We start from the raw sequence: 21860 nt of genomic DNA, 5'->3' as shown, positions 1-21860 counted from the left end.
GGGAGCGGAGCGGGGGGCGGGGCTTGCTTTCCCGCCTCTGGGCGGGCCGAGGCCTGCAGCGATGGCGCAGCCTCCCCGGGCGCTGGCGGCCGGAGGGGCTCGGGCGGGGCCCGGACAAAGGCAGTTGGCCTCCTCGCTGCTCCAGACCGGCCTCGCTCCTTTCCTCTAGGCTGCAGCTCTGTTTCTGCAGGCATGAGGGTGGCTGGCCCTGAGGCCCTGGGCCTAAAGACCCTTCTGGGCCTGCTGTGGGTCCAGAGCCATGTCCAGATGGGCCTTGTATAGAGGCTGTTGAAGTTTTACTTACGTGATAAAAGCCCGCTCGGGGACATGAAACACTGAAAGTGCTTTCTCCTGCAATACTGTCCCCTATTGTACGTTGGACAACACTGAGCAGTCAAGTTGATGCTGTCAGTTGAGGTGCTGTGCAGCTAGCTGGCTGGCATCTTGTCACTGAGACTGAAAGGCTTTCATATCGTACTAGAGGCAAAGACAAAAAGAGGCAGATGACACAAAAATGGCATGCTAAATATCAAAAAATCACGTTAGTTCGTGCTCCACCCTTGACACAGGTTGCTGGTGCAAATGGTTTGACCAGTTCAGCCTCCTGGGGAGAAGGGGCCGCTGCTCGGGTCTCGCCGGGGTCCACAAGTGTCTGCTTCCCGGAGAACAAGGATGTGAGGGGCTGAGGGCGTCCAGCTACGCTCCCCTCCAAAAGGGTTGCTACGTTGGTACAGTGCCAGCGATGAGGCTTGCCTTCAAAATTTTGAACTGGTTTGCATTAATGAAGCCTTCAATTAGTTATTCATCGGTGTAGTACTCTATCTGCGAATACTTAAATATTTTCAATAAAATTTTCTTATTCGAATCAGTCCTTTTAAAAGACTTTCATTCAGTGCCATCTAGTGGTTTTCACAGTGTAATCCAGATAGCGCTGCATCAAAAACAAATTTGATTGCTGAACTATGTATTTAAAAGTATTTCTTTTTATTGAGAGGATGAAGCAGCACACCAGTTAGGTTTTGTTTTGCAAAATTTAGCCTAGAGCTATAAACCCCACAAATTAAAACAGTGCACATGTTTTAAATGAAAATTTAGCTGAACAGCCCCGTTGAAGCTGGCAGTGGCTGGTTGCCAGTGGCAAAGCGATCTTTCCACTCAGAAATGAAAATGGTATTCAGTACAGAAGTTTTCTGGAAATGAGTATTCCAGGAACAAATATATCTTTACTGTCATACAGACTGGAATGATAATAAAATCAAAGACACAGTCCTGAGCTTGTGAAGCTCTGTAGGGAGAGACCGACATCAGCTAACTGGCTGGTCAACAGACCGTCAGATGAAATTGCAGAGGGTATAAATATAGACTTCTTGTAACCTTTGGCTGTTACACAAGGAACATCCAGCCTAGTTAACGACATCTTTCATGCTTCAAGAATTTTCTCTTGGCAGGGCTATTACGATAGTTGTCCAAAGATTGTTTTGTTATCATTTATATACTGACAGCTTAAGAGGCATTTGTATTAGCGCTCAAATAGGTGTTGGATTTTGGTGAGGAGCATGAGAGGCCTAACATAAACTGTGCTTACTTATAAAAATTGGAATTGGATATATGTTTGGAAGTAAGATAATCATAGCCTTAAACATTGTAAGAGCGGTACAATTTAAGTCTTCACCTGCTTCTTTGATTTTGGCAGAGTTTTCATAACCTGAGCAAATGTGGTGAAGTCTGTGCCCGCACAGCACAGATTGCCCTAGTGTGCAGATCTGCCTACAGCGAGTCGCTGGGGCACTGTCCTGGGGAGTAGGAGATCCGGATTTAATCTCAATCCGATGGAAGTGAGAGCACGCAGGGTTAGTGCATGGCAAATCTGATCTGCACGCTTGAATGTAGCTATGAGGACAAACTACCTCAAATTCCCTCACACTTTCCACAGATAATGGCATGCGTGACGGCACCTACCGTGGAGCAGCTTCTTACCATGTCGCCACCATCTGTTCTCGTCCTCTTTAGTAAAGGCAGCACAGAGAGCCAGCTCAGGGAGCTGATTCGGCTGGAAACTCCTCGTTTTTGGGGGTCAAGACAGCTTTCCTCTCAATCACATCCTTGAAACGATATAATTCGTGGCTGCACAAGCACTGCTGCTGCAAGCTGCATCGTCTGGGGATGGTGTGAAGAGCTCGAGTGTTACACAGCTCAGATCAGTCTAAGCTGTCAAGAAATGGCATTTTAAATCCTGACAAAATGTCTCGAAGTAAATACTAAAAGGAGGCATTAGCATGATGGGTTTGTATCTGTGTCTGACTCTTCTGTGTGATAAAAGGCAATCTTGGTTCATCAGAGCTGATTGTTGCTCTAGAGATACCACCTACTAAAAGTAACAAAATCTTCCTTTTCGTAAAGTGGTGTTCTGCTGTCTGTTAGAGGGGAACCAGCAATTCCCTAGCTAATACTTAATTAGGGAAAGAGTTAACACTCTCTTCTTAAGATGCTTTGTTATGTTAAATCAAGGAGGCAGGAACTAGTGATGAAGTAGAGAGAGGTTACTCCTCTTTGGGCTTTCCATGGGGCTGGAGCCTGTAGCTGTTACACAGACCAGTGAGAGTGAAGAGGAGTCTTCACTGCGCAAAAAATGACAGGACCCGATCCAGATGTGCTACAAATTCAGTACCCTTTCCTATGCTGACAAAGGAAATTCCACAAAACAGTCCTCCTTGCACTGAGGGGACCATCTGTGGCACAGCCCATAACTAAGTGCTGATTAGAGCCTGTATTTTTTTTTTAATTATAAGTACCACTGATTGAAATGTGTAAGTGCTGTAGCTCTGTGTAACTTTAGCTTATTCTGTAATTGTAATATTCTTAGCAGAAACACACGAGTGTCAGCGGGCAGCCCGTATTTAACTATATAAAATAAACCAATACTTTTTATGAAAAGAGGAGGGTGAGCTTTAAAATGGCTGTAATTTCATAACTGACTTTAATGCTCTGTTTAATCTCTGCTGGAGATGCAGTCTGTTACACCGTATCCATGCTTTGACATGGTTTTGTTCATTTTTTTTGAATTTTTTTTTTAAACTAAACCAGCATCTCATCGTGACAGCACAAATTAGAGTACTGATATTAAACCTGATGCTAACACGAACATTAATTGTTACATTTATATGTATTAAAGCTGTTAATGTGTACATCTCATTCACAAAACAAACTGTAAAAAAGGTACATCCTAGAAATCGTATTTACTTACTCAATAAGAATCCATATGAACAAGACCTTCGATGGAGTCTTGCCTTTTAGTATTTTGTGCCTTTTTTCCTATTCCTTCATTGTGGATATAAATAGTAAACTCCTAATTATTCACGCCAGTTCTTTGCTAAATAACACTCAATATTTCTGTGAATAGACATTATTCCCATATTCTCTGATAGAATTACACTTGTGTTACTTAGGGGTGAAAGAACTGGTTTTTGGAACACTCAGAAAAGATTGCAAAGGAAACAAGCCTTTTCCCCTAAATCCAGATATGGTAATGTGGAGACATTTTATGGATAATAATATTGGGGGAATAGATGGAATGAATAATATGAGATTGTTTAGATAAAAATAACTGTTGACCAATATATCACTCCAATACAACATGTCATGAAGATTTGAAAGTACAGAATTATAAAAGCATAAAGTACACAGAATAGTTAAGTCATGGCTTGAAATATTGCCAGTCTTTACCCAAAACATGTGTAGCATATAGCAAAACCATCAATTTTGTAACAGGATATATTAGCAATAGATAGACCATCCAGTTCGAGGAGTAGTTACACAAGCAAAAAGTAGCTGCATGCAAAGCAAGGAAAATGGTGACTTCGGAAACTGTGGGTTTTAAGGGCTGCTGTGAGGTGCAGCCAAGGATTTTGCAGTGGGAAACTTGGTCTCCAACAGAGACAAATTGTGAAGTCCCGAACCACGTGGCAGATTTGTTTTCCAAAGGCTTTCGTAAGCTAGAATAAAGAACGATGTAAGGAACTGTAATATTCGTTGATTTTTCTTTTGTTTAGAATCCCCTATAGTAAGATCCAGCAAGATAAAAGCAGGCTCGTAAGTGTGCAGGCTTATTTACTTATCTCAGTCTCACCTCGCGGCTCCATCGAGAAAAAAGAGAAGGAGAAAATACAGTGCAATATGTTTGTTATGTTTGTACGTAGCTCACTACCAGGGAATGTGTTATATTAAGACAAAGAGGGTAAAATAAGGTCTCTGGAGTCTGCTTTGCCATAAATTGTATTTCTGTGCTGTTATATTGCCATTTATTTCAGCGGTGCTATCCTGGTGTACAGTTGGTACAAGAAAAGGGAGAATCCATTTGAAAATTAGTGCTTATAGGCTTGCAGCTTGTAACATGAAGAGTGTAGTAAAATAAGGCCAGGCCTGATGGGATTAAAATGGACTGTCATTAAACTGGTTTAAGATGACGACAGAGATTGTATTCCAATGCCCTTGGGATTTATAGTTTGGTTTTATTATTCTGATTAGGGCAGTCAATAGACAGAGACTGCAAATAGATTTTCTCATCTTATAATGAGCTCAAATAACGGTGCACGGATGGATGGGTTTCCAGCCATGTGTCGTTAGGGGCTCTGTGCAGCCGGAGGGGTGTTATATCTTCAAGGGTTAGTTCAAATTGAAACTTCTGTGACTGACAGCTCTATTTCGTTTAATTCATATGTTGCAACCTCTCTTCTATACTTTAACGCACAAATTCATTCTTGAGATAGAATTCTCTTAGTTTAAGCAATGGAAAATCTATTGTGTTTTCTATCATCACCAACTCCCACAGAACAAGATTTTGGTTCAGGGTACACAAATTCATAAAAATAAGTGTCATTCAACATTTTTGTAACGTGGGGTAGGAAGACTTGCCTCCTGTATTTCCTGATGGGAAGACAGTCCCCGCCAGCAGCGCTGCTGAGCGTTGTAGGGATGCGCGGGCTGCCCAGGATAGGCTGTCACTGACTTGCCTCTGCATGCAGAGTCATAAAATCAGTGGATTTGAGATTAGAAGGCCTATCTCATAAATAAAGACAGTCTATCCTAATATTAAAAAGGGATCCTACTTGAATAACTTGAAGAATAGAAAATGAGTACAATAGAAAAACCCAGCTCTCCCAGCATGCTTGAAAATGTGCAGACCCCTTCGGTATGACCACGTACACTACAGCAGGAGGGGGTCTGTGGAGGTAAATGGTTAGTCTGACCCCCCACGCCGTACACTTTTGGGGGCTTTACCTCAAGCTCGCTCTAGTCTGGTTCCGTGGACTGGACGCACAGTTTCATCAGAGAGAAATCTGCATTGTGCACTCAAGACCACTCTGGGAGACAGAGCAAAGTAAGGCAGGAGGGGACGTTTGAGCACTTCGCTTCAAAAGTGCACTGTAAATCCAAACTAGAACTCTTAATACAGATCCACCCCGATTTCTTGATGTTAAATCACTATAACAATAAAGAACTCTGCGCTGTTGAGATGTTTTACCCATAGATCACAAAGAATTTTACAAGTGTGGTTAAAGGTGATGATAGCTTTTTAAGAGAGATGATCACCTGCTGGTTCCCTTGACTTCCTTAGGAGCAGAGGCAGGCGTCTCTTTACACAGCAGTCAGCTCTTACCTGGAGTTTCAAAGTAAGTCACTGACTGAGCAAGGCTACTATGGATCTGTCCTGTAATGCTTTTTCTTTTTTTACTACACCATACCACAAACCTTGGCTTTCTTTCATTTTAGCACACTTTCTGATGTGTTTACCAATTTTTAACATTCAGGACAAGAAAAGAAATAAATAAAAAATCTGCCTGTTTGATCACGTTATGAAGATGCGGGGGTTTGCTCGCTTGCTCTAGATGCAAGTACTTGACAGAGGGAGCTCTCAGTCACAAGAACGAGTCACCAAGAACAAAACCATCCTCGCAGCCAATTGTCACACCAACTCTGCTGACTCCTGCCCTGCCCAGTCCAGGAATTCCAGCTAGGGATCTGTGTTCGTGCTTGGGAACATGAACAATCCCTTTGAGCTTATGCTGGAAAGTTCAGCTGTTGCAGCTTCTTCTCCCACACAGCTTGATTTCTTTATTATATATTTAAAAAAATGAGAAACTCCTGATGAAAACTCTTTCACAGACAGGGCAAGGCATGCCACCTCTTTCCAGGATCCCAGTAGTAGTGACTTGATCGCAAAGGCTCAGTTTCTGTCCTTCTTCATCCCAGATGAACTAAACGCTTTCCTCTTCTTTTGTGATGCTATAATCTGTTAGCAGTGTAACACTGATTTCCGAGCCATGCGTGCTGCCCGTGACTGACAGGGCTCTGGTGGGCGTATTGCTGTGGGTAGCACTCGGAGGCTTTGTACGAAATTTTGCCTTGCAGCACGAGACTTGCTTTTTAAAATGTTGCCGGAAACTTTTACTCAGCCAATAAAGAGCAAAAGGATTGACGCAGGAATTGCTGAAGGCCAAGGCACGGGAAAAAATAGTAGCTATCAGATGAAAGGTGGAAGCATCTACAGAAGCATGGTATGTAAAAGAGCGGTATAGGTAGAGGATGTGGTTAGGCAGCCAGCAAAAGGCAAACAAAGCAACAAGCACCAGCACTGTTTTTGCAACTCTCTTGCGGGACTCGATCTACAAGAAAATAATGCATATCTAGTATTAATAGCAATTAGTAACACATGTTTATGTAGTTGGTGCTGATTTTCAAAGGGGTCTAAAAGTCTAAATGCATTAGTGACCAAAAAAGCAAAATGGGAAAAAAAAAAACCAAACAAACAAGAAACCAACAGAAAAATAAATCTATTTCATAATTTTTTTAACAAAGTATTTCCAGTGCAGAGCACATTCCCTTTCCATTATAAACCACATGGCAATCTCATCTAGACTAGGATTTAAAAGTGCAATAGTTAATGTGTCAGCTCACACGGATGAGGTCTCAGTGTTCACAATTCTACGTTGTAACTCCTGAGTTTAATAGGGTCATAATAAAGCAAAACAAACCCCATCCCCCTTTAGGAAAGCGTGCACACTCACAATTAAGTTAATGAGTCATGAGCATGTGCTTAAGTGCATAGCTGAATTTGGATTGCTAATATGGGCTGAGGTTATGGAGCTTTTTACTCTATTATCAGGTAAAGGTTTGGCACTCACGAATTCAGACTTAATCAGCATGATGGATTTTGGAAAATTGGACACTTCAGTGCTTGATCATAGCTTACCTGCTTACGGGCATGACCATGTTCTTCTGCTGGCATGTTGGATGTGCTTTTATATAAAGTTCTGGCGATAAGAAAATAGTAGACAGAAATGACAGCTAAGGGTACAATATAGAACACTAAGAAGCAAACCAGGGAGTGAGCTTCCTGCAGGATCTTCTCAGATACAGGATAGGGGGCACATGCCTCAAAAGTTACATTTTTCTCAGGACTGCTGAAAGAATACAAATCTGAAAAAACAGCCTCTGGGATAGCAAATATCATGGAGATGATCCAAACACAGCCAGCTTTACAGCAGGTCTTCAGGAGCGCATCTGAAGTCTGCAGTTCCAAGGGCTTGACGATGGCTCTGTACCTAAAACCAACCAACATCATTGTCAGAATAAATACAGAAATAATGTGAGCACTGGCAATGCAAACTGCTTGAGGATAAATCAGTCTCTGTTCTTGCTAAACAAAGGGTGGTAGAATCATCTTGGAAATGAAAACATACTAGCTCTTTGCAATTAAGATGGAAATGTAGAAGTTAATTTTAAGCATGTATTTTAATGAATTGGCTGGCAAGACTTGTCATTAAAGCCTTCCTGAGTAAAGATGACTTCTACTGTTTGGATTAGGATCAGTAAGGGCAATCATCTCTCCAGGTTTTATGGCGCTGCCTAGAAAGGTAAATGAGGAAGTTAGTATGCAAAACTGGTAAAGGTATGAAACAGGTTAACTATTTTATAAATACACGAAACCAAGCTTGTACACCCCTCCTTTCTTCCATGTGCTTAAGATCCCAGCTGAGCGCAAGCGATCTGACTCAAACTAATGCTCCAGTATTCATTCATATTTATAAACCAGGAGCTGACGCTGCTGTTGATTCATGGCTGTGATTCTGCAGCGTGGGGGCTGAATAAAACAGGCACCCCCAGAGGGAACAGGAACCAGACCAAGGGAAAACAGGCCTAAAGACCCACGAGCAGTGTCTTGGGAGTGGAGAAGTGAACTGTGGAGGAAAGCATTGCCACTAGGCATTCCTAGAGCCGCGATTAAGGGACAGTCTACTAGCGTTATCCTGAGCCTAATTCAAGCATTTCCAGAAACACGATGACAGCGAAAGGAGAGAGAGCGTACTCCAAATGCTCCGTCGCCATCCCCAGCTCCAAGAAAGAGCGATAACCCTTTCCTCTCCCTTAGGGATGAATCGCAAACCTTGAGATCAAAAAATGAATAGCTCCAGGATGGCAATTGGGCCTGTCCATCCAGCGAGTGGAAGCCTACCAATGGCTAAATGAAGGAAGCCCTTACATTTTAATTCCAGTTGGCCCTCAAGAACGACTGATAAAATTGCTAATAAATACGGGAGCACAAATTTCAGTACTAACACAACAGGATGCAGAGAAGCTGGGTGTGCGACCCGGATAGCAGAGAGTTAAAGTCACCGGAGTAAACGGAGCAAGTGTTATTTGCCAAACCGCAAAATTTAATTTATGGCTCCTGAGCGAGAAGTGTATGTCCTCTACTGGCTTTGCAGTTAAAGATCATAATGAAAATATTTCGGGTTTCGATGTTTTGGACAGTCGAACCTGGCGCCTGCCGGATGGCAGTGTGTGGTCCTTTGGTTCAAATGTCAACCCTGACCCTGAGAGAAATCGGGAGGCTCCAGTGCATGTGCTCCACGCAGCCCCTGCACGCCCTGATTCAAAAACTACTAATGTACCACAATACCTGATTTTCACTGCGGCACAAATTGGAATTTCTGAAGTAATAACAGATATGGAAAAAATGGCACATTCTTTCCAGAACCCACTCCCTGTATAATTCACCGGTCTGGCCAGTCCAAAAGCCAGATGGGAGATGGTGTCTGACAATTGGCTATCGGTGCCTAAATGCCAACACAGCCCCGCTGACCACTGCAGTCCCTAACATTGCGGCTTTAACAGCCACACCACAAGCAGCCGCACACCCGTGGATGGCAGTGCTAGATGTCAGAGCTGTGTTCTTCACGGTCCCCGTACAGGGGGAAGATAAAAAGAAATTTGGTTTTACTCGGGAAGGTATACAATACACCTTTAACAGACTCCCCCAGGGGCATAAACATTCACCCATGATTGCTCATGCTGCACTTGCTGGATACAATCTCGCTCCCTCAAGATGTGAAGCTGTACCAATATATAGGTGATATTCTAATCGGAGGGACCTCCCGTGAAAAAGTGGGAGAAGTGGCGGCAGCAGCAGTGTGGCAGGCGCTGTATAAAGCAGAAGTTGAAGTTCCACCTGAAAAATGTCAGGGACCAAGTAGAGAAGTAAAATATTTAGGTGTTCGGTGGATTGCAGGTAGTGCAGCAATTCCACCAGACACCCTAAGTAAAATAGAACAAATGCAGATGCCCCAAGCTAGGAAAGAATTACAGCAACTCATGGGTAGTTTAGGGTACTGGAGGAAACACGTACCTGGCTTCCCTATCATTGCTCGCCCACTGTACTCACTTTTACAAAAAGAAAAACCATGGAAATGGAACCCAGAACATGAAGAGGCAGTCAAAATCCTAATACAGGAATTAAAAAATCGTATCAGTCACTGGGGCCAGTACACCTCCGCAACCCTGCTACAGCAGAATGGGGTTTTGCAGAACATGGTACTTATTGCAATCTATTCAAGACTGGCTGAGCGGGCCAAAAAGACCTTTCATGTTTAGTTTGACTGCATTTACAGAGACAGAACAGAGATATTCTGAATGGGAAAAGGGACTTTGGTCTTTAGTCTGAGCAGTTAAACAAGTTGAGAAAATACACCAAGGGCAACCGGTTCAGACTAGAGGGCCATTTAATTTGCTAGAAACAGTCACTTTATTTTGCAGCCCAAAGCCAAGGTTGGCCTCTAAACAGGAAAACATGTGAAACCGTCCTTACAGAATGCTCCCAATGTAAATTGAAATTGTAAATGGACCCCCCTGCTAAAACAGCACCCCTACACATTAATAAAGGAAAAACCCTATGGTCAACATGGCAAATTGATTGCGTTGGACCCTTTAAACCCTCCTCGGGTTTTACGTCCTCACAGGAGCAGAGGTCATTTCAGGCCTAATTATGGCAACTGAATGTCAGAAGGCTAATGGTTAGAGCACCATTAGGGGATTATCCTCTTGCTTTTCAGGCCTGCCAACCCCTGATGTCATCCCAAGTGACAATGGTTCACATTTTTTCCAGCAAGAAAGTGCAAGAATGGGCAAAGCAGGAAGAAAGTCAATGGGTGTTTCATACCCCCTACTCTCCTCAATCAAATGGGGTGGTAGAAAGAGCTAATGGCTTATCAAAAAAGAGCCTTAAGCCACACGAGGCCCAGTGGGATACTCAAGATTCCAAAGTACTTCATCAACTGAATAATCGGTATGGGCCCACTGGGAGCCCTCTGAGACCAGAATTCTTTGCAAAAACTGAGCTTAGCACTCCACCTACGGGAAAAAGAATATCCGATAGCGTTACAGCCAGGACAACCTGTCATGGTAAATTTACCACAAATTGGAATTCTGCCTATGATTCTAACTAAACCTCATGGCCCGCTGGCCTGGGAAGCTAGTCATAGCAATGGTACAAAACACAGAATCAGTGCACAGTGGATTTTTCCTTCTTTTTAATGGGGTAACCTGTTTGGACTCTCCCCACCAAAACAAGTCTTTATTCTCTCTTACGGTACCCTGCAGGATGGCAGACAGAAATGCTGTGTTCATGTTAGTCCAAACCCTGACCGTGCTGCTCCTCCTAACCTGTGGCCAAAGAACCCTAGAATGGCCATGGTCTCAAGCTCATATTGAGTACATGGGGAGTATGGGAACACACGCTTTCCACCGTGGTCATACACGGAACTGAAGCATACTTAGAAAATGAGTGGAGCTGGTATAAAGATGAAGCTTATGGCAAAGTTCCCCTACTTTGGGGAACAGCAGGGGAAGAAATGAAAATAGGATGCCGCATGATCAATGGGTCTACCCATGAGAAGGCATATGAGATTTCTGTGTACAACATTACATCAAACACAGTAACAAAAGATATAAAACGTTGCGCTTCTGGAAGATTGGACTGTTGGTACAATATTACCTTAGTACAACCTGTTTTCATAATCTGCATCTGGAATCGCAGGGACATGGGACTCATTTCACTTCAAAATAGACGTTGCTGAGCCTGGCAGAATAACACCCACCACTCCTCACTTAACATGCGCCCTGATTGTAAAAGAAAACTCTGTCCCAACAGAGGTTCTGAAATTTCTGAAATTGCACCTTATGCTATTAAATGCACAGGCCAACAACGAGTGTTGTTTAACCCGTCATGGTCCCTCAAACAAGTGGAACTATCAATGCAGATCAATATCTCTGCAATTAAGCCTACTTGCTCACCATCCCTAAGTACGTCCTATGCAGGGTGGTTAGCGTGGTTCCATGGATTCCCTCACCTCTCCAAAACGATCAAGAAGAGATGTGACTGGTATTTTAGGAACAGGATTAGGAGTATTAAACAGCATGGACACCGAAGTTTTAGCAAACAAAATAAACTCTGGCAACAAATAGTTTACACAAATTAGAGCATCCATTGCAGTCTTCTCTATCGGCATTGGGAACTAACCAATGGCTCCTATCTGATATATTACCCCAATGGGAAAGAATTAATGAAAAGGACCACAAATTACTTGTGAACACACCAGGTGCGGCAACTGTGGGTACAATCTACTGTGGCAGCGATTGTAAGAGAAGGTGAAGAGGGCACTTTACCCACTGAAATTTGAAAGGTGGTCTGGGATAATGCAACTGAATTTGAAAGGGAACTCCAGCCCTGGTGGTGCCCAGTTGATATCACTTCTGACCCCACTGACAGTAAAGCCACAGCTTTTGTTTTAATACGCAATGCTTCGGGGTACACACCATATACCCAACCGTTGCACCGGGATTAAATCACAACGGAACTGTCCTCTGTCCATTAGAACATAGAGGATGGGCCCAGCAAAATGGGAACCAATGGCAAACTGTTGATGTTGATGCATGTGTTGTATGGGAACTCCAGGGATTTATTTGCGAGAGTAATACCATTAAGGCCCAAGACATTTGTCTTGACATTGAACAAAATGTATGTCATTTTGAAATACATTCTGATGAAACCCCTGAAACTGTACTTATGTGTGTTCGAAATGGGCTTGTTTGTATGAGAACCCTTTGTGATTCTATATTTATAGACAACAGCACTGTAGAGACGTATAATCACTCAAATATCCACGTTTGTAATTTTACCGAAATTATGGGATGCGACTTTAACTATTCAGCTCCTGTCACAGCTCACCAATTGCTACAATCTGACTCTACGTTGTATCAAGATTTATTGCCTGCCCCTATTTGAATGAATCTCACATTGGTAAGAAAGCTATTACAGTATGGTGATCTCTACTGATTGCTGAAGCAAGTTCAAGAAAATGGACAAAGAACCCTGATTACTGTTCATCATGATGCAAAAGAAATATGCCATTGTTAAACTTTAAGTATTGCTAACTCAATTTTCCTTTGTATGTTTTTTCCATGCAGTAATTAATAAGGTGAACCTTGCCATCAAACTTGTTGAACCTTAGCAAACCACTGTCAAACTTTGTTAAATTCGATTGAATTTACTGAACTCTGTCAAATTATTATTTTACCTCAATAAAACATATTGCCGCTTCTCTCTTTTGAGCAAGGGGCATTCCACTCATCCGCGACAAATTGGTGTAGTCGGCAGGATTCTAAATCAGGATCCGCGACAGATACCTGAGAAAAATCTGGGTAAATCTGTGGATGTGTGAAAATCTGTGTGGAAACGGGACATGGAAAAAGGACCAACTGCCAGGAAGGTGGGTGAAGCACAGGAAACAATATACCCTGCTCCCAAGGTATCGGGGACTCTCGATGATGCAGAAAGAAGAGAGCCCTCCAGAGAGGCACAAGACTGGCATGAAAAGAAAGGCAGTGAAAAAGGACCCAGAGGATAAGACAACTTAGTTGTACCATTTTGCACAACCTGAGGATCTGGTCTTTTTCTCCTCTAGGCAAATTTAAATAGAAAACTGCAAGCTGGACTTCTGTTTATCAAATAAATACCATTTTTATTGACTTCAAGCTCTTCTAGCATACTGGAACATAATAGTCTGGCATTGCGCACATGACTGGTGTTCAGAGCTTTCTCAGTAAGTTTACCATATAGTTACGCTGTGAAAATGTAGCATGGAGTATTTACGTAAGAGCTCCCATGAAGAATTAAATACAGAAGCAAGTGTCTAAATCATAGAATCATAGAATAGTTGGGGTTGGAAGGGACCTTTAAGGGTCATCTGGTCCATGATGGATTCTGAATTGACGTCATACAGGACCAAGACCTCGGAGCTATGATAGATAGTTCAGTGAAAACATCAGCTTAATATTCAGCAGTAGTGAAAAAACCACACAAACCCTAAAGAAAAAAAAAAAAAAAAGCCAAAAAACAAACCAAAAAAGGAAAATGTTAGAAATTATTAGGAAAACAATGGAGGGCAAAAGGAACTATTGTGCAATTATCTATATATCTGGTTCATGCAGCTCTTGAACACCATGTGCTGCTCTGCACACCTTAACTCAAAAAAAACCCCGTACTAAGGATGGTATGTAACATGAATAGCCTGGAGAGATGGATAGGGATCGCTGTATCTTCTGGCACAAGAGCCAGGGCCATCAAATGAAGCCACGTGCAAAGCAACAGGCAGTGAAAGTCATTGCTAAACAAGTTCAAGAAGAGGCTGGAAAAGGATCTAGAAGGGAAATCCATTGAGGTTATTAAATAGACAGAAACCACATCTGCTCAGAAGGACATCTGAAGGCTTAGGGTGTAAGTGTAGTGTTGGATAGTGGGTTTTATTCTTCCTGTGTGCTTTTTCTTGTCCTTATACTACCACTGCTGGAAGCTGGTATTGGCCTGCATGGACCCTTGATCTGACCCAGTGTGGTCATTCCTGTGTTGGCTGGGTTGTTGGTTTTTTTTTTTTGAGTACAGTAACAGTAGCATTGCTTAAATTCTGGACACATGAACTACTTGCTATTACATGCAACCCACAATTGCTCGCACACAAGATGAAAATCTTTTTCTCTCTTTATACTAAAATTCATTTTGAGTTTCTCAGCTCCTTGACATGCTCATGCTGATTGAGCTGAAATCTCATCTTGGTTTTATTCCTTCAGAAAAGAAGTGCATGGAAAACTGATTGTGGAGCAGCTCCTGACAGCAGTCAGGTGGGAGCCCTGACCCCTCCTAACGCTGCTGTCATTGTAACCTGAGTTCAATTTCAGGACCTCTGGGCTAAAATATCTCTGGAAACGATATAAGAACTGTAAGAAAAAATATTCAAATTGTGTCATGTCACACTAAGCACTTCTCAAGCTGAAAATTACTATAGTATTGCAGTAACCATCAAATCATGAGAGTCATTCATTTGTCCCCCAGTCTGTTCCGTGTTTTCTTCTGGCTTTTTACCCCACATGCCAATCTTTTACCTTCTAGGATTTTAGAGCCTCACTGAGTGCATAGGACAAAGGATTTCCACTCAGTCATTTTCACAGTTTTCTTTTTTATCTTCCCTGAGTACTTTAGTGCACCACTAGATAGCACCAATATACTGCCTTTTCCCTGCCTTAAGCAATTTTCCTTTTCTGTGCAATTGAGAAAAAAACCTGTACTGTACTTCAAGCTAATAAAAGGTCAAAAGACTTAGAGTCTTTCTCACTTCACTCCATTAAAAAGAACAGCTCCAATTTTTCTAACACACATTTTAAAATTAAATGGGAGAGTGGTTGCTGGTTTTTTTTTCGTCTATTACAATGTGCCATTTAATATTGTGCAAAATCATCATTTCTGCTCTTTTATTCATTTCTACCTTCACACCTGCGGTATCTCCTGGCAAATCAGTCGCATCAGACCCACCTGTCAGCACTGAGAACAGTCAGGGTAAACACTGATACTCCAACTGAGGTTAACTGGATAAAAGACAGCAGCTTGCACCCAATTCTTCCGAAGAGCCAGGTATCCACAATATAACGTGTTGCATCTACAGGCACACAAGTTAATAAAAGCAGTAGGTCTCCAAATGCCAGGCTGGTGATGAAGATGTTTGGAACCGTCTGCATTGATTTAATCTTGAAAAAGACTTTGATGAGTATAGCATTTCCAAGGAGACCCACTGAAATGATCACAGCATATGTAACATAAATTGTGCACAGTATTTCTAATCCTGGAAAGGAGTCTTCGGTCCATTTTTCATTTGTGGTTTCATTATCAATGATTGATTTCAGTTCTGTACCATTTGTAGATGCACACAAAGTCTGATTAGCTGAATGCAAGTATACTTGAGACATTTCTTTAACTGTTTCTTCTCCCCAGGCTGGACTTAAATTGATCAAAAAATGGTTTAATATGTAGCTTGCAGCGTATCAGCAAGGTCAATAGAAAGGTACAGGTTTGTCTTGGAAATTAAGATTCCCGTTGCACATTAACTACTTTCATCCCCTTCTGGGTCTCAAAACATGCCTAGGAGAAATGCACACAGATCTTGTTCTGAACTGTGTAGGAGGTGGAGAATTTTTTTATTGGCTTTTCAGCTAGTGGAGCAGAGAGGGAGGAGGAAAAAAGAGAAAAGGGGTTTCTTTAAAGATATTAGCTGAAATGATTTTTTTTTTTTTTCTTGGAGGTATCTGGCAAGTAAATATGGTATTGTAATTACTGTAGCATTTGGGTTTGATATTACCTAGCAAATGTTTGTTAGTATTTTTCAAAATATTCTAAAAAGGAAATAAAATGGAAACCTGAAATAGTTTTATCAATAGTACAGGTAAGCATAGAATATACTAATTTAACACAAAACTCTACAGTATACCTTAATGGCAAATAAAATATCTCACAATATAGATAGCATTTGCTGAAAAAGCCATAGAAACAGCCTGTGCTTGTCTATGCTCTGATTAGTCTTTCTAGCACAAAAATGCAGTGACCTTCCAAAAGGCAATATAAGATCGAAATTTATGGCCATAATCCTGCTAACACTTATATTAAAGCTTAGGTTTGTCCCTTGAAACAGTCCCATTGCCATCAAAACCACAGCTTATGCTGAAGTTTGAACAGGTTTATAGATAGTTGCTGCACGGAAGCCTCTTCTCTTGCAATAATCCCTGTATTTATTGGCTTGGATGGTACAACTGATGATTCAAATCTTCCAGGAGAAAAATAACTTTTCATGGTGCTATCTCAAACAAACGTGTTAGTACTGTGGGTTTTCTTATCTTTAGATTAGTCAACGGTTAAATCTTGTGCTCTGCTCTGTGATGAACTCCTGATTAACTTTTATGTAAACTAAGGTACAAGGAATGTGACTTATTGAGTCCTGCAATTAAGAAAGCCTGAAAGTCTTGAAATTCAGAAAACATATCCTGAAATTGAGAAAGCCAAGATGTAATTTCTAAATAGTGGAAGTGGAAAAGATATCAAAGGACTGAGCTTTATGCCTTGAAAATGAAGATCAGTAGCTGGAGTATTTTTTCCTCCAGATTGTTCTTCAGCTGTGACGTTCGAGTGGAGAAGGTACCCTGCTCAAATCACAAAAGCAATCTCATAGCCAAGTCCCTTTAGCTTTAGCTGCACGCACACAGACACACAAAACCAAGTTTGTTTCATTTACTCAAAAAAAAACTCCTCTAAGTCCTACTCATGAAAAGTCTTAATTCTCCCTCTCCCAGTCCCAATCCTTGCAAACACAACTATGCCGTAGTTATCAGGTGGTGATAGACCAGATGGTAGATGGTAGATCAGATGGAAAACCAATGCTGTGGCCAGGTGGAAGAAGGAGTAACTGATACAAAAAAAGGATGCATGGGTTAAAAATTCCAGTTAGGTTTTTTTGAAATTTATTCTAGAAGCGAAGTTCTTGTCACGATCAACCATAATATATCCTTTTACGCAGGCACAGTATGTAGGTTGCTCACAGATTTAGGTGCCTTTGAGGATGCCCGATTATGCTGTCCACCCACACTGGCGTAGTACTGTGCATTATATTTAATATAGAGTTCAGCAACGGTAGCAGATTGTGACAGCTTAATGTCAGATAGTTACATAAAATGTTTAGATTTCCCATATAGGAGAAGTAGGTTATCACCAAACACTGGGAACTAATTGCTCTCCACCAAGTGTTGAATACTCAAGGGTGGCATCTGAATGAAACATCAGGTGTTTAGCTGTAACAAGTTTAGCTGAAAGAAAGTTGTTACTTGCCTTGAATTGCACTAGAGGTTGGTTGATGCACCAAAGTTCAGCTAGCAGCATAGATCCCATCCTCTTACAGTCCCAGAGCTTGCAGAGCCATTCAAGAGATGAGGGCTGTGATGTGAAATCCGAGGCTCGATTTATTCTGCCACTCAGTCATTTTCTATGGCAAGATAGAGGACCTGAACTGATATCCCTCTGTGTAAGAAAGAATCCAGAGGACTGGAGACTTCTGAGCTATGAGATGCTCCCAACAGTTGGTTTGGGGGGACGACTCAGGTGTGAAGGGAAAGGTGACAGACCTCCCAACCCATATTTAAACCTCTTGAGGATGCCAACATGTGCCACAGAGGAAAGCAACCCCGGAAAGCGGCAAGGGCTTACAATTCTGTTTACTCTGGGTACTTCATGTGCTCTTTATTCCAAACTGGACCTGAATTCATGTCTCTGAACCCGAATGCTCAGCCTGATGCTGAGCTTCACTTTAGAAGCCCCCATTACCTGGAAACACAGACACATTTTTCCTGCTCTTTCTCTGACAGACCACAGTATATCCATCTAACCCAGCTCACAGCAACATTAAATTCTACTCGGTTTTCTCTTTCTACTGAGAGATTGTGTTTTTCTCAGCTTTCTGCCTCCTTGGGGGAATCTGGCAGAAGGAAGCTCCTTCATTTCTCACAATTCTTCCTACAGTCCCTGTATTACTGCCGGTTTTAGCTCGTTGGACAGGTTCTCTCTTTATAGAGCATAAGATGCTGTCTTGGTTGATCGTTAGGAGAAGAAAAATAGTGTTTTGAAAAAGCACACAAAATAACATACTTTGGACCCAAGGAAATTCAAGAAGACTGAAGGACAGAAAGTAAACCTCAAACACGCAATTTGTTTATGATGGTAGAATTTCAGTGTTTCTGTTCATCAATTTTGTGTGCCCTTCATTGGTGTCATGGGTAGAAACCGGGCAGGAGAAAACACACCACGTTTTTAACACAGATTGCAATAGCTTTCGGTTGTGTGAATCCAGCTGAAAAGGAAGAGAATGGCTTCATTATTCCAAACAGTAAACAACTCTAAGGCGTTATTTTAGAGCTCTGTCTTCTGGTGAAAAGAAAAGCAATTTGGGTAATTCTGGCTATTGTTTAAAATACTAGACAACACACAAAACTTTCACAGAAAATGAATGTTCCTTTTGAACTCCATGCTGAAAAAAACCCCCAAGTAAAATACTCAAGAGTATATCATTTAGTTGTATTTTTAATGCAAATTTTCTGTTTTAATGCAGTGTGACTGCTGACTTCAGTCATTTCCATGTGCTGCGTAGTGTCACCCACTCAGAAAAATCTCTTTCAGAACCATTTGCTCTGCACCAAGCCAAAACCTGGAGAAAACAGCGAAAATCTTAACTCCCATTAAAGAAATTGATTTTCCAAAATTGTAATTATTTTGCGTAGCGCATTTGGTCATGCAGAGTTGATCTTTATTTATACAAATATGTCAAAATCCTTTGTAGCTAGAGCGGTAGGAACACAAAACTGATACACAGTGAACTACAGCTATATTAGCCAGCCTGGTTTTTTTTAGGATTATTGTAATCACTTTCTTAGGTTATTATTTGTATCACTTCTGCATACAACTATTTAGTTGTCTTAATTCTTCTTTTATGTCTCAAACTCGTTTTCGACCCTTGCTTTAATTGTCTCTCCCAGCAATTTCGCCATCTGTTTATTGCTGGCTGATGTATCTCTCTGTCTCTCCGCTGAGCGAACTGACGTTTATGTTCTTTGGGTGTTAACGGCAGAGAGATACCGAACAGCTTGTCTATCCTAGTCCTGAATTTTGGTAGACTCTGTTGTGGCATCCTCTCGTATAAAAGGCTTTTCTCAGATTAAGATCTCTTCTACAGACGAGCCTGATATTGCTGTCCATGTGCCCAGGCTCTTCAGCACGGAGCAGGATTCTGCTGTTGGGTCGGGAATTCTTAAAAAAAACACATTCCTCTTACTCCTCCCTGGAGGTAGAAAACTGATTTGAAGCCTAGCCATCAGCCTGTATCAATGTGAATCTTTCCTTTCCAGCAAATCTCAATAGCCTTTCTTTTAGGTCGTCTCCTTTTGACATAAAGATGAAGGAAGGCTTTTTGCTCCTCCATCAAGAAGTCCTAACCTGGAGTCTCTGCTGGGCTCTGCAGTTATAACTAGAATTACGTTATCTGAAATGTCTTTTTCTTCCTAGTGTTTTCTGAACTGGCTTTGCCACCTTTGTGTTGGGAAGAGGAGTTGCTGCTCTAGAGACAGCAGTCTCTCAGGGATGCACGTGCCTACTTGCCTTATTTCTGACTTGCATCTGTGTTGCAGCTTCAGTGTCTTCTCTTTAAGTTGAAATTGCCGATAGCATGACAAATACTGGCAAGATGAGGGGACGAAGAGTATCGTAACCCACATCAACAGTAAGGTGAAGCTTTTATCTGACAGTCATTTGATGGGCTGTATGACTTGCGTGACTGTTCCCAATCCGTTTTCCAGTGTTCAGGCAGGCAAGTATTAAATGGGAAAGCCTGAATGCACACCTGGAGTGACCGTCGATGTCAGAGACAGCGGTCCGTGTTTAGAGCAAATTACTAATGCATCCAGGGCTGTTTCCAGTTCTGCTTTATCCTACTGCGAGAATGGGAATGAGTCATTTCCACGCGCTGCAGCTGAGTCCCTCCCTAAGCAGAGACAACGTCACCTCCCCATCGCGCCAGGCATCTGTTTCAGGGCTACCAGTGTCAGGCCATGGGGAGGGAGGTTGCGTAAGGCACTGCCCGTGATGGATTTCTTCACCTATGAGCACAAGAGCTGGGTTTCAGTGTCTGTCGATCTGATATTTTCATCACTAAATGGAAACATCTTCTCTGTCCTGTGTTTTGATTTTTTTACTATTGCCCAGTGTCCTCAGCACTTGGAAACAAAACAACTACTGAGCTATTAAAAAGGAAAATATCTTTTTAGGACACTTTAGTGGCAATTTACTTGGCTGCGTCACATCCATTGCAGAGTGTAACCATTCATTGTCGAAAACTAATCATTTAGGAGAAAAATACATTGGTTCATTACGGGGTTTATCTCCCTATTGCCTCTGTGGAGTTGATTCTACGCCAAGGGCAGAGGGAGCTGTGCACTCAGGGCATCAAATCCTGCAGCAATGTTTGATTGGAACTGTGTCCATGGTTTTTGGAACTGAAGAGGAGCTATCCAGTTACACTTTCAAATACCACAAGACTTATCAGCATGTCTAGGAGCAAAAATAACGCCATCCCAGCCCTCAGTGTTATGAAGGTGAGATGGAAAGCCCGTTCAGATGAGCTGTCAGGAGCAGCATTCAGTGATACAGCAACAAGACGGATATCTTCTTGGTTAAAATCTAAGAAAGCAGCTTCTGATTTTGTTACGATGTCTAAATGCAGACTGCAGTTAGTGGGACTCGGTCTGCCTGTGCTGGGATCTCAAATGCTCTCATTAATCAATGGCTCCAATTACCTTTTATCTTGTTTCTCCATTCTTGCATCCCTTCCAGCCTGCTTTTCCAAGAGTTTCCTCAGCCACTTTCAGTATGGGAATGGCCGGTGAAATATTGGTTTCATTTCTGAGAAAAGAGAGAAAAATAAACCCTGGAACGTATCCTTGAATTTCTTCCGTTACAGCAACAATCAGGCAATGAAATAACAAAGCAAGCATAATTCTTTTGGGCATCCTTGAAACTCTCAATGATACATTTAATTTAGAACCATTAGAGTGCCATTACATGCTAAATACTTTCTGATACCTAGAAGCACAGAGTATTGTGCATTAAGACTTAACAATCATCTTACACAATAGGTAATTATCTTCCCAGTATTTTGATTTTTAATCTCAAATCATTTCCCATAATGACATTTCTTTCGTTGCCCCAATAATAACTGCCTGCTAAATTTAGAAAGAATTCTACATCTTGGCAGTTAGTATATACCTGTATTGCTAACCACTGCTGTGCATTCATAAACTGTCAGAAGAAAACTTAAACAAGCTGTACTGACCTTCAGCTGTCATCCTATGTCATGTTTATCTATCACACGGTTATCAAAGCGCTGTGCATACTTTGAGCTAGGAGGCAGCTTTAGCCACTTGTCCATGCGGAGGCATAAAACGTCTCAGGGCCCCTTGGGCGAGCTGCCTAGACCTCGGATCTGCGTCCGCTTGACTTAATTGGTACGAAGGGTGGTGGAGTTTTGTGCCAGTCTAAATAGCAGGACGGGAGTGGGGAGGGTTTTGCCCGAGTCTCCACAGCTGCTGCAGTGGTTTTTACTATCGTTTTT

General features: G+C 41.9%; 1 protein-coding gene and 1 pseudogene across 2 annotated transcripts; one reads left to right on the top strand and one right to left on the bottom strand.

Annotated features, from left to right (window-relative positions):
• Positions 1-1007: 1007 nt before the first annotated feature.
• Positions 1008-21647, bottom strand: BRS3 (bombesin receptor subtype 3). Of its 2 annotated transcripts, XM_087749120.1 has the most exons (4): positions 21582-21647; positions 21046-21151; positions 7250-7601; positions 1008-6662 (listed from the first exon to the last, which is right to left on the bottom strand). In XM_087749120.1, exons 2-4 carry the CDS (start codon positions 21063-21065, stop codon positions 6255-6257), a joined length of 780 nt encoding a protein of 259 aa, XP_087605246.1. In that variant the 5' UTR covers positions 21066-21151; positions 21582-21647; the 3' UTR covers positions 1008-6254. The 2 variants fall into 2 exon arrangements, with proteins under 2 accessions (XP_087605246.1, XP_009463562.1); XM_009465287.2 differs by lacking the exons at positions 21046-21151; positions 21582-21647 and adding an exon at positions 15200-15807.
• LOC148056725 (uncharacterized) lies at positions 11448-12751 on the top strand (annotated as a pseudogene).
• Positions 21648-21860: the final 213 nt, after the last annotated feature.

The sequence above is a fragment of the Nipponia nippon genome, unplaced genomic scaffold (genome assembly GCF_047370975.1).
Source record: "Nipponia nippon isolate SJK-2023a ecotype South Korea unplaced genomic scaffold, ASM4737097v1 scaffold_12, whole genome shotgun sequence".
In the NCBI taxonomy this organism is placed as follows: domain Eukaryota; kingdom Metazoa; phylum Chordata; class Aves; order Pelecaniformes; family Threskiornithidae; genus Nipponia; species Nipponia nippon.
Note: the sequence above shows the minus strand (reverse complement) of the source record. Positions and strands in the feature narration are given on the sequence as shown.

Bases quoted from the DNA above. Each gene is read 5' to 3' on its own strand.
- BRS3 (XM_009465287.2), bottom strand. From the start codon at position 15,630: ATGTCTCAAGTATACTTGCATTCAGCTAATCAGACTTTGTGTGCATCT. The intron at 7,602-15,199 runs GTGGGTCTGATG...GGTTGGTTTTAG, and splicing joins ACTGTTCTCAGTGCTGACAG to GTACAGAGCCATCGTCAAGC. The intron at 6,663-7,249 runs GTAAGCTATGAT...ATTTTCTTGTAG, and splicing joins ATGGTCATGCCCGTAAGCAG to ATCGAGTCCCGCAAGAGAGT.